Here is a 10,435-nt window from a genome sequence, read left to right as displayed (position 1 = left end):
CGTTTTTTTTTATATTGTATTTAATTACAGAGTAATTTCCACATATTAATATATTTTTCAAATTGGGCTCTGTACCGCCATTCTTTATTATATTACGAATATGTGTGCCAAATATCTTGAAAAAATATTCAAAATTACAGCCGCAATCTTGGAACACATTTTCGCTACCTGTTGATCTATACTGTTTCCTCTTAAGATAGTTTTAATAGTTATTTATGATATAAGTATTAAATTTTAAGACGCGCATGTGAAAGTTAACTTGAAAAAATAATTTTATTAATGTTTTGACTTCCACATCAGATGTCATTGTCAAAATACAAAATATTCATTATTATTAGGTTTGTTCTAGCAAACGGTCAAACTAGTCAAAAACCATCAGCAAACAGTTGGTCAGTAAAAGAACATAATACAGTCACCAGTGCGATCCCCTCTACTCGCGCTGGTCCACTATTCGCTGATGGTTTCAAACTGATGCTAGAACAAACCTATTATTATTATACATATCATTATCTGTAAATAATATTTCTTCTGATTGTTAATTGTAAAGGATAGAAAAATTACCATTTATTTTATTTTTTTTAGAATCAGCTGAGAGAAGTGGTCTACAAAAAAACCAGGAAGGAAACGGAATATGTGGCTACGAAAGGCAAAAGAAAGGTTTACAAAGCAAATGTGACACATTTTTTTGAAATATTTAGGAATATCAGTAAATTGCATTAAAAAAATGTATGAAAAGATTTTGTTCAATAAAAATGTTTATATTTATCAAGGATGTATTATTTGGTATGGCCACATATCGTCAGTGATGTAATAATACATCCTATCTGTTTTTTCATGAGTTTTGTAAGAGAGACTAAAAACTTGTCTTAGGGTCACCTCCTGTTTTCATATGATATTTTTTGACTTGTTTTGTAGTAAATTAAACTATCTATGAACTACAAAACAAGTCAAAACTTACATATGAACACAGGAGGTGACCTTAAAACATGTTTTTCCATCTCTCATACAAAACTCATGAAAAAACAGATAGGAGGTATTGTCACATCAGCAAGGATGTACAGTGATGAGTGCCCTAATAACCGGCAAAATATTTAGTTGTGAGATAAAAAGAAATGAAACTAGTCGAGCTGGGAAATTTAGCGAAATTAACCTTTAAATTTACGTTATATTGATCCCACCTTTACACATATCGGAGGAGTATGTCAACTAAAACTGTCACTGTGACAGTGGTAGTTTCCAAACTCGTCTGATACGTCTGAAGGTGGTACACAATCAATACAATCTAAATGTATAAGTTAATATCGCTAAATTTCCCAGCTCGACTAGTTTCATGTCTTTTTATCTCACTACTTAATACATCTTTTGTGCTATTTTGCCGGTTATTAGAGCGCTCATCACTGTATTTCTGGTATATCCAGGGAATGTCTACAAAATATATTTTGAATGTCCAGAGAACATTCGTGGACATTCATGGAATGTTCCAATAAGACATTCAGGTAATGTTTAAAATGCTGACACAGGATTTTCCTGGGATGTTCTCAGGGAACATGTTTTCGGGGATATTCCAGGAATTTTTCAATGTCTGTGTACCTTCTATGGACCTATATGGAATATTTTGGTGTTATTACCGCCGCACTCCACTTGCGATTTGTAATCAGGAAGATTGAACACATTGTTTCAAATACAAGTCAATCCATTTGCGACTAAATAATCATGGATTGACTTCTATTTGAAAGAATGTGTTCACAATCTTCACAACTACAAATCGCAAGTGGAGTCCGGCGCTTAGGGCTACTTCCTCTTCGGTATTATGTATTATACTACAGAAATCAGGAACTTTCCTTCTAAATATATGTATGCATCTTGGCCATCAAACATATTCTTCCAAACATTTTTTTAAGGGGTCTTGTGGGTAAAAAAAGTGACTTTTTAAAAAAATTATATCTCGAAAACTAAAATTTATTTTTATTTATAATTGGAACATGTAAAAGTATAGTACTTAAGGTAGTCTCAAAAAAAGTTTCAGCCAAAAATATTCATTTTTGTAGAGTTTAAGTTTTTTTGCGTTGGCAGCATAACTAAGTCCAGTCTCATCTGAAATCAAAAAGTTTCTTGTAGTTTATACCTCTGGCTAGAATATGAACGAAGGAATTAAAAAAAAATGAAATTTGAAGATTTTACATAAGTTTAAACACATTTTTGACCCCAATTTTTCTCATTTTTAAAGTAGTTTTTTTTATAAAACAAAAATGACCTCATCTAATAAAAAATCCTTTGTTGATTCACTAGCCAGAGGTATAAACTACAAGAAACTTTGATTTCAGATGAGACTGGACTTGTTATGCTGCTCACGGCAAAAAAGGGCTGTTGTCGAAAAATTGCAGTCAACTCTACAAAAATGAATATTTTTGGCTGAAATTTTTTTGAGAGTACTATACTTTTACATGTTTCAATTATAAATAAAAATAATTTTTAGTTTCCAAGATATAATTTTTTAAAAAGTCACTTTTTTTACCTGCAAGCATTGATTATAAATATTCCTCTGCAAGACAACAACAAATTGTTGATTTCAAATTGTAACAGTTGTTTTGCAAAGTATGCTGCCCTCTTGTATTTTCTGTGTTATCTTCATCATACAATTACTTCATCTAAAAACTTTCTGCGATATATTCGCAACAACAAAAACAAACAAAACAAAAAAAAATAAAACAAAAGTTTAACCACCTTCACACCACAGAATCAAGCAATCAAGTTACACAAAATTATCTTTCTAAATGAATACTTCCAGAGAAAATGTTAAATTAATCTTTGTACAACACAAAATTACAAAGAAATACAACTAAAATTATCTAAAACTCATTAAGAACAGATAGAATAAGATTTATCTTTTACACCCAGTAGCCATATTGACATATTGATTTAATTTTGAAAACGATTATATTTAAATTTGGTAAATATAACTCCGTACGACCACGCAACTTGAAACACAAGTACGCAAACACGGTTGCGTGAAGCGTGGCTCGCAATCGTGAAATTTACGAGACTTGCTCGACCTGTAGATTCTTGTCGTTTAGATTGGTTCTTTTTTTTTTATTTAATTATTGTTTTATTTTGTAACCTTTTTTTGTCTAGGATAATTAAACCTTTACTTTCTCAACTCGCTTTATTAATTTAATCTTAGTTAAAGGATTAGATATAACCTTTTACCACCTCTTTATGGGGTGTGATTTTTGAACCAAATCGTTGGTAACTAACATACAGTCCACAGAGGTCAGTGGGACCTTATTTAGTCATTAACAAATTGGGAATTTAACCCCCAGTTTGTCCACAATGTATATTAGTTTAAATATGGTTAAAATAAATAAATAAATATTAAGATCTTTTAAAAACCTTAAATCAACTAAAGTAATCATTAGATCTTTATTTATAAAACAATAAACATCAGACATATACTTTAATAAACTGAAACAGTAATGAAAAACTATAGACAAACATATTTACACAATGACGTATTGATAAATAAAGATAACATGTTGAGATTGAGATCAGATTTGAGTCATTAGTGGGTCAGACGAGTCAGTTTCGGTGGGTTGCTACTGTTGAGAACAAGTACATTTCATCGTCAATTGGGTACGAGGAACCGTTAGGTACTAAATTTACCGAGAAAACAATAAAGGTTTTAATGGGAAATATGTTGTGCGTGATTAATCAACCACATCACTAGGGTAGTCCAGCCTTATTTCTTTATACCAGTGTGCGTTCTTAAGTGGACTTTCAACTGACCTATAGTAGTAAACTGCTTAAAACAAATTTCACACTTGTACGGTTTTTCTCCAGTGTGCACTCTCAAATGTGCTTTTAAATTACTTGCTTGCTTAAACTGTTTAAAACAAATTTCACACTTGTGAGGTTTTTGCCCAGTGTGCATTCTCAAGTGAGCTGTCAACTGACCTATAGTAGTAAACGGCTTACAACAAATTTCACACTTGTGCGGTTTTTCTCCAGTGTGCACTCTCAAATGTGCTATTAAATTACTTGCTTGATTGAACTTCCTAAAACAAATTTCACACTTGTAAGGTTTTTGCCCAGTGTGCGTTCTCAAGTGAACTGTCAACTGCCCTATAGTAGTAAACGGCTTACAACAAATTTCACACTTGTGAGGTTTTTCTCCAGTATGCGTTCTCAAATGTGTTTTTAAACTAATTGCTTGGTTAAACTGTTTAAAACAAATTTCACACTTGTGAGGTTTTTCTCCAGTGTGCACTCTCGAATGTGTTTTTAAACTATTTGCTTGGGTAAACTGTTTAAAACAAATTGCACACTTGTGAGGTTTTTCTCCAGTGTGCATTCTCAAATGTCTTTTTACATTACTTGCGTGACTAAACTGTTTAAAACAAATTTCACACTTGTGGGGTTTTTCTCTAGTGTGCACCCTCAAATGTCTTTTTAAATTACCTGCTGCACTAAACTGTTTAAAACAAATTTCACACTTGTGAGGTTTTTCTCCAGTGTGCGTTATCGAATGTTTTCTGAAAGCATCAATTCGGGAAAACTGCTTAAAACAAATTTCACACTTGTGAGGTTTTTCTCCAGTGTGCATTATAGAATGTTTTCTCAAAATATCCTTTCGTGAAAACTGCTTAAAACAAATTTCACATTTGTACGATCTTTGCCCAGTTGCAGGTTTCATATTTTTATTTAATATTTTTCCCTCAGCATATTGACCTGTATATTTTCCTTTATGAGTTGAATGTGATGTTTCCATAATTTTCATTTTATTATCTTCCTGTGAACAACCTAAAATGCAAACAAACTATAAACATTTTACTGTAACGGAAAAATATTGCAGAAATACAGGTTGTAGGGTCAGTAAAAGTACATAATTGGAAACAGTACTCCCTACCACTAGAAATGAAATATTGCAACAATATCACATATAGAGAATTACGATTCCATCTTTGCTTATTGTGTGGTATGTTGCTCATTTGTTTACAAGCCAAGTGAATATCGATTCTGTGAAACTTAAATTGGATTGTTTTTAAACACATAAATCGATTTAGAACAGTGCCAATATTTTACAAATTTTATCTCTCTGTATTAGGTACGTATAGTGAAACTTATAGCTACTACAAGAATATTTATATTGCCTACAATGTTAATTTAAATGTTATTTACTACAAGAAGTAAGTACAGTAAGCGTTCACAATTACCCCCTTAAATATTGAACATGGGGTAAATGAAAACACCTGAAAGGGGTAAATGGAAATCAATTTTTTATGTTAAGGTTACAAGTCTTGCCATTTTTAAAATGTTGAGGAAGTACATATGGAAGAGAGAACCAACAAAATACCCCTTGCATAAATTAGAAATGAGGTGGCAGACGTTTAAACAAAAAAAAACAACATATAGGGAGGCTACTGCTTACTGGAGTATTACACATTGTGTTATTTACAACTGCATAAAGGGTAGAAACATACCAACTGATAAGATGGAACTAGTGTGTCTACTGCATGGTCAGCCAAAATTGAACCATATTGTTACATGTTTAAAAGCCCGAGATTGTTGTTTACTTTTACCCCTTTTTTAGTTTTTTTCGCAAAATTTCTGGGGTAAATGAAAACTTTGAATATCTTATTTTTTGTTACTTTTTCTCACTGGTTTTTAAGACATTCTACTGTAGAATTATCGTATAATAGCCAAAAGCTTTTATTTTATTATAATATGAAACAGTATATTTTTAAATAAATTTCAAATGCTTAGATATCATGATATTTCAAATAGAGCGAAAAAGACTATTTGATTCCTTTTTGTAAATTTTAAAATCAATTAGTGTTGTATAATATAATCAAAATTTAACCCTCACATACAAGTTGTACATACAACTTCTGTGAGAAACTGAGTTTATTTTATTGTATAATTGTTTGCTACAAATAAACTCCATTATTACTATTATTATATGCAGCTCAGGATAGAGATCGATGGAAGGAGTTGGGAGAGGCCTAAGTACATAAATGGATGATAGAAGAAGGATACAAAGAAGAAGGGCTTGTCTGGCCGTTGGTGTTCCGTTGTGAACACGTCCGTTAAATAAGGAATTCTTTATTGTATCTCAATCTTCCAAATGTAGAAGAACCAAAATTACCAGAACTCAAATTTATTTGTTTGCCCTTCGTGTAGTGTACGTTAAGTATTCTTTAGATATGTTAATTTAAGTTGTCCGCACTGAACCAGTTAATGACATTCGATGATACTATAGCGATACTCTTTAATTACTATTTTTGCTAATTTTATTTTCTTAATTTTTAATAACTTTTCTCAAAACGAAACAACATTAGTCATTTAAAATTCACATGTAATATACAAACCAGATACTAAGAAGTTTTACGAAAGCAAATGTATCCTTAACCATAATATATTTTTGGTGTGTTCAGTTTAACAAACTGAATTCCCCATAAATTAATTACCTTATTAGACCTTATGTCAACTTCTTAAAATACAAAAAGGATCTCATCTTTTAAAAGGCAGATGCAGTAATTTATGGGACTTCTGGACATTATCGCAAAACCGCAAACAGAGTTGACATAATAGTTGGTGGTCCAGCAAGTCAGTCTCTACACAGCATGCGAACGGTTCAGACACACCCTCGCTCTCGCTAACAATACCCTTTCGAGATATAAGCAAACATGCTTGTTTACCCAAAATAAATATATTACTGTTCGTTGTTACACTTATTTTTAATTATTTCCGTAAACCATAAGCGGAATATTACCTTCCTTTTTTCGATGAAGTAAGTCTAAAACGTTATTGAGCTTTTTATACACATTATCTTCGATTTTTTGTCGAAGTTTTCTAACTTTTTCTTGTTTTACAATGGCGTTTTTTCTTGACTTATTTCAGATGTGCCTGAAGATGCTTTAGGAGTGAAAGTATACTTGGGCAAGATTAAATCAAATTCTGTGCTCGATATCTGTCTTCTATTTCCTAAAATTTACCTTTTAGCAACAATTCCCATATAGCACACAACGTCCGATGGACGTCCATATAACGTACATTTAAAGTCCAAACGTCCATGGACCAAAACTGGATGTACAATGTACGTCCATTACGCGACGTCCATTGGTAGTTTGATTTCAACGTACATTGGACATCCATTTGTGGTTCATGGAGATTTTACACAAAACGCGACTATTATTATCAGTAATTATATATAGCTTCTTGTTTTAATCAAAGCAATATTATTAGTAGAATACAAGAAGCTTCTAATAAATGTAGTCACATACTTTTTCATCATCGAATTAAAACACTGAACCACTAAAATTATTTTAATTAAACCTATATAATATTAGATGATGATAAAACGACGGTAAACTTTTTCAGAATAACGGAGCTACATCGCGCATCGGTAATTATAGAACTTACAATAATTAGACACTACCAATTTAAATCTTAAATGTGCATTTTGTAACTGTTAAATTTCCCGCCAAACTAAATGAGAATCTTCTTGACAACGTTGTTGCTCTTCACGCTATCGGTCGTAAAAGGTAGTATTAGGCAGGTACTTTTAGGGGATTATCGCTGTTAATTGTTGTAGAATACTGGAGGAGGATTTATTTATGATAACTCACAGAATGGCAAACCCGCTTGCAATATACAACCGTATTGACTCTTAAGTTCTAAGTAATAATAGGTTTGTTCGTAGAACGATCAGCAACTGTTGCCAACCATCAGACGCAGGCGTGTTCGTAGTCTATGATCTCTAACTGTTAACTGCGCTGCGCGAACTGTTAACTGCACATGCGTCTTATGGTTGGCAACAGTTGCTGATCGTTTGGATCATACTACGAACAAACCTAATGTTTGGAAGGAAACAGAACACTCAGAACAGAACAGAAATAAACCTCTTTTAATGTGCATGCTTCATAGGGCGCCATTATCTGAATTTTGTCTTTATTAAGTTATTACATACAATATAATACATCCTGTGATATGTTTGTGTTTGCTGTTTATCGTGCAAGTGCAGTCGTGCATTAATGAAGTTCCTATAATAAAGTATACATAATAAAGTTATAATAAAGAGAAATAAAAAAGGTATTTTGTGTAATATTTTAAAGTATAAGTTTAGTATTATAGGAACTATTTCCTATACCTAAAGGCTTTTTGCTATGTATGTATTCAAAAAATTATGGACACGAGATTGCTTTCTGAAAAGTGCCCTACAAAAATGTCCATAAGACGTACATTGAATGTACATCAGATGTACATTGAATATACATAAGATGTACACTGAGAGCTTCAACAACATACACTGTACGTTTGTAGCAGACGTTCTATAGACGTCCAATTTTGTGAACTCTGGACGTTCTATAGACGTCCAATTTTGTGAACTCTGGACATTCGTTGGACGTCCATTGTACCTTAGTGGGACGTCCATTGAACGTTCTAATGTACACAGATGTATGTCCATTGGATGTCCATAAAACATACTTGGCTATCTGGGTTGTATTTTGTGTGTATATGTATAATGAAGGAATGCATTAATCCATTGCTAATTACATCCAAAATCGTATGAAAAAACGTTCTGGGTCAAAAATACCAATGATATGTACTTAGGGTTGTGTGTGGAAAGGGGGTTGGCTTCTGACTTAATCCATTAGTCAAAAGTCCTAGGGTTAATCAATGTTATTTACTTACTTTCTTCATTTGTTGTTTGCTTTTCTTCAAATAGAGTAAATTTATATTCATCTTTTTCTACTTTAGTGTTTACAGGAAATTCATTTAAGTCTAAATAAACAAATGTTTCATAGGCACTTTCTTTCTTGGGGTCTTCTTTAATTTCAATTTTGAAAACATCCAAAAGATTAACACCTGCCTCATTATCTATTTCTATTTTACAAGTTTTTTCACTAGTTTCCTGTTTAATTTCCATGGTAAATATTAAATTTGATTTACCTATGTTCATTTATGTTATAATTTTTTAAATTTTAAATAAAATACTTTTAGTCGCTGAAGATAGGTACATGTATGTTGTTGTCATGTTGTCTCTTGTCAAATAATGACATTGTCAAATTAATAACAAAGTTGCCATATAATTTACTTAAAATTCCCAAAGCACTGAAATTTGGCAACAGTGAATAGAGGTCCTATAGTATAAAAATATCTACAAATACACACAACCAAACTTATTGTATATGGAATCATCTGATATTTTTTATTATTTCGAATTAATACTAAATTTAATTTTCTTTCATTGCATCTCGCCAGGGCCTAACTACAGGTAACAAAATCAACATACTTGCGAGTTGTTAAAGTTGGTTGGATAAAAATTAAAGGATTTTTTTACCGATTATAATTCCTCTCCAGAACATAACCCTTCCTCTTTTATATTTGTGAACAAATCTGTCAGTTTCCGTTCTTGCTTCTCTTCCCCGCCCTCTAAGTACACGATTTCTTTAATGACCTGATTTTACATATTCTACTTTCATTTGAAAATATCTCACTTTTCCACTTTGCAATGTTCTAGTTTTTGTGTTGAAGACACTATAGTTTACGTGATCATTCTTGTGCTGCCTGGTTAACTTGGGATCCCGTAACTTTCTCCTGCTAGGTCCTTCTGCATGGCAACTTTTCTTCTTATCGTTTCAACTAAAATACTTACACCTATAGCTTTCAAAAGCTGCAGGTTTCAAATATATAGTGTTGATTGAAATATTATAGGGGTTTTCCCAATGTAGCAATCAACGATTTGGTTGAGTATATTTTGTTTACATATGCATTCTGTTGCTGTTTTAAAACTTTTCCATGAGAAGGATCTTCTCTTAGAGAAAAGTATTTCAAAAATTTTCCAGGTCTTCTAAAATATTTGAAAAAGCAAACAGATGGTGCTAAAAAGAACAGTCCCATAAAAAGGAGATAGTTAATTATAAATTGCCAATAAAAAGGACAAGTTATGATAAAGTATTTTTGAAGTTTGAGTGAAAATTTTATTAAAAAAAAAAATGAAAACTGTTTCATCGATTTTTACTGTGCAAATTCTACCATAGTTCATAATACATTGTAAACACTAATAATTTCTAAAAACTGAAACACAATTTTTAAAATTGTAAATATCATCAGTTAAAATTAAATAAAATCGTCAAATAATATTTAAATCACAATGAAGATAAAATTTATTTAGAGGTATATGTTCATGTAATCAACTTCAAGCTGAAGTTATTATTGATTTAACGTGTGTATTTTGTGTTATTTATCAACTATAACTCTTTAAAATTCTCTAAAATTCTATATATTCTTCCGCTATAATAGATCCCCTATTTATTATCTAGATATCAGCCCTCTACTTGACGTCATGACAGTATTGCCACATCTAAAACGACGGAATGTTTTAAAGTTATTTCAAGATTACGAAGTTTGACATTCGACATTTAAAGAGAAGTCA

General features: G+C 31.6%; 1 protein-coding gene across 1 annotated transcript; it reads right to left on the bottom strand.

The window, feature by feature from the left end:
- Nucleotides 1-3,406: 3,406 nt before the first annotated feature.
- Nucleotides 3,407-9,024, bottom strand: LOC114327423 (zinc finger protein 664-like). The gene is made up of 2 exons (XM_028276037.2): nucleotides 8,692-9,024; nucleotides 3,407-4,797 (listed from the first exon to the last, which is right to left on the bottom strand). The coding sequence occupies exons 1-2, from the start codon at nucleotides 8,957-8,959 to the stop codon at nucleotides 3,737-3,739; spliced, it is 1,329 nt and encodes a 442-aa protein (XP_028131838.2). The 5' UTR covers nucleotides 8,960-9,024; the 3' UTR covers nucleotides 3,407-3,736.
- Nucleotides 9,025-10,435: the final 1,411 nt, after the last annotated feature.

This window comes from Diabrotica virgifera, chromosome 2 (assembly GCF_917563875.1).
Source record: "Diabrotica virgifera virgifera chromosome 2, PGI_DIABVI_V3a".
In the NCBI taxonomy this organism is placed as follows: Eukaryota; Metazoa; Arthropoda; class Insecta; order Coleoptera; family Chrysomelidae; genus Diabrotica; species Diabrotica virgifera.
This window is presented reverse-complemented; position numbering and strand designations above follow the sequence as displayed.